The sequence below is a fragment of the Penaeus vannamei genome, chromosome 40 (genome assembly GCF_042767895.1).
Source record: "Penaeus vannamei isolate JL-2024 chromosome 40, ASM4276789v1, whole genome shotgun sequence".
Classification (NCBI taxonomy): domain Eukaryota; kingdom Metazoa; phylum Arthropoda; class Malacostraca; order Decapoda; family Penaeidae; genus Penaeus; species Penaeus vannamei.
The window spans coordinates 23,789,093-23,791,592 of NC_091588.1; the positions used below are offsets into that span (position 1 = coordinate 23,789,093).

At 56.3% G+C, this 2,500-nt stretch overlaps 1 protein-coding gene across 2 annotated transcripts in view; it reads right to left on the reverse strand.

Moving 5' to 3' along the window:
• Nucleotides 1-1,581: 1,581 nt before the first annotated feature.
• The window catches only part of svp (COUP transcription factor 2), a 330,786-nt gene continuing 329,867 nt past the window's right edge, over nt 1,582-2,500 (reverse strand). Inside the window, exon 6 of one of the 2 annotated variants that reach the window (XM_070117593.1) lies at nt 1,582-1,956. In XM_070117593.1, coding sequence (XP_069973694.1) covers nt 1,902-1,956 — 55 coding nt within the window. In that variant the 3' untranslated portion in view covers nt 1,582-1,901. The remainder of the gene's footprint in view (nt 1,957-2,500) is intronic. The other variant, XM_070117594.1, reaches the window with a different exon arrangement.

Here is a 2,500-nt window from a genome sequence, read left to right on the forward strand (position 1 = left end):
CCCGGCGGCGAGGGCGCCTCGAGCGGCGCCAACCCGCGGGCCTGCTGGCGGCGAGACGCGAGGCGACGGGCGGCGGTCCCTCGCCGGCTAGCAGGTTCGCACCACTAGCCAGTGGACCGCCCCCCGCGCCTCGGAGTTCGTCCCCGGCGCCCGCGAGCAGGGACTGGCTTGCAGAAGCGCCTCACAGCTTGCAAGATCTCGGCGGCAGGAGACCTCTTGAGGGCTGGACTGCAAGGCGGCCGGGGTGGGGGCGGGGGGGCGGTGGCGAGTGGGGGCGGGCGCCTGGCTCCCGAGCGGTGGCTCCGCCTCGGATGGAACGCCACTCCTCGCTTCTTCTTCTTCTTCGTGTTATAAAACTAATCAAATACAGATTCCATATTGCTTCATGACATATCACAAAAACCCGATCTTGAAACATCTCTTCCTCATCTCTGGCAAGTGAACACGTCGCTCGATCACGGCATACCAAAAGAGAGTAAAAAAAAGGAAAAAAAATCTGATCTGGACAGGGGTGGGGGAGGGGGAGGGGCTAAGACAACTGTCAGCACGAAAGGAAAAAATATCCGAGATTGGCCTCGGCCTTGCGCGCGCGACGCAACACCCGAGGCCAACCTGCGTAACCGGGACCGAGGCCGACGGAGCAGCCCCCCCCTCGCGCCGGGCCCCGAGGACGAGGCTCCGGGAACGAGCGGAGGGCCGGAAGAATCTCCTCACCTTTCTCCTCCTCCAAAAAAGTCTTTTCTTTATCGTCCTTCTCAACAAAATGATATTCTTTTTTTTTAAATATATAAAAAAGAAGAAAGTTATATCTGTATTTTTTCTTTCTTTCTCCTCTAAGAGTTTAGGGGGGGAGGGGGAAGGGGGAGAGTAAGAGGGCGACGCTGGGAGCACTTTTTCTCAAACGCTCAGGTTTCCTGTACAAGTGAGGTGGCGGTCAACCCAGCCAGCGCGCCCGAGTATAAAACCTTATCACTTACTATGTACAAAATATACATGGATTCAACCGGAGACGTCGCTCGCGCTGCGGCCAAGTCCTGGAGTCTCCGGTTATCACATATACAAGAACAGGTAACGCGTACATTGTAGTTTATGCACAGTTTTCCTCAACGGATTCGCTAAACCCACGGGGGTCGGTTGTCCTCTGCTGCTGACCGCGCACGGATCTCGCCTCGGCGGCGCTCTCCTTCACCTTTCCGTTACAACACCTGTTTTGCTGTGTTTCTGAACGCAAGCTTCGCGTCGCTTTTCTTTCTTCTTTCACTTCTTTCCTGGTTGTCTTTTGGGCAGCGGAGCTCCGTCGTCGCCTCCGCGTGGACTCGCCGGCGCCGTCCCTCGCGGCGCGGCGCCCGCGGCCGCCCTCCTTCCGCCGCAGCGAAGGGCCGCCGCGCCCGCTCCTCCCGCCGCGCCCCTCACAGGATCCTCAGGCCTCTCGGGGGCTCGTGCGGCGAGGCGCTGGCGTCCCTCCGTCGGTCGCCGCCGCCCCACGGCCCGCCGCCGCCGCCGCCGCCGCCCTCCCCGTCCTTGGCCGCGCCGCCGCCGCCGCCGTCGCGCGGGGCGGCCAGCGGCGACAGCCAGCCACCGAGCCTGGCGAGGGGGCTTCCGAGGCCCTCTGCGGTCGTTGTGTGGGCGGGCGGGCGCGCGAAGGGGCGCGAGGGCGGGCCCGCGGGCGGGGGGGCGCGGTGGAGCTTGGGCGGCGGCGGCGAGGCGTCCGCGGTTCATCACCGGAAGGCCGTGGCGAGGGTGGGCAGCTGGAAGGAGGAGACGGGCGTGTGGGCGTGCGCCGAGGTCTGGCCGTGGGCGACGGACGTGAGGGCGTGGGCGGCGGAGGTGAGGGCGTGAGAGGCAGCCGACGTGGGCACGGTCCCCGGAGGAAGGGTGGGATTCGTGCCCAGAGCTGCCTGTCACATGCTGCCCATGTAAGGCCAGTTGAAGGTCGAGCCGGAGAGCAGCATGTCCCTGCGGGCGGAAGGCGGTCAGAACGGGCGGGAAGGGGGGGGGGGAAAGGGCGCTGACGACCACAAGGATCATGATCGCAGTAATGATAATGACACCGATAATGCTAATAATGACACCGATAATGCTAATAATGACAATGAGAATAATGACTGCAATAACAGTATTCGTAAAAATACAGTAACAATAAAAATTAAAATAGTAATAATGAGGATCAGAGTGAAATTTAGCAATTGTGATGGAAATATTAATCATGATCATATTAACAAAAGTAATAGTGATTATAACAATAATAATAATAATATATATCATGATCATTATATCAACAATAATAGGATTAATAGCAATATTCATAATAATATTAATGATAATAATGATAATGATAACAATAAAATTCAAAACCATAGGTGATGATAATAATAATAATAATAATAAAAAAAATAAAATCAGCTATATCAACACATCAAAGTATCTCAATAAACATCAATAAACTTCCTTCCGCTATATAAACGATAAATGGAAATAAGTGAATAATGAAATCAAAATC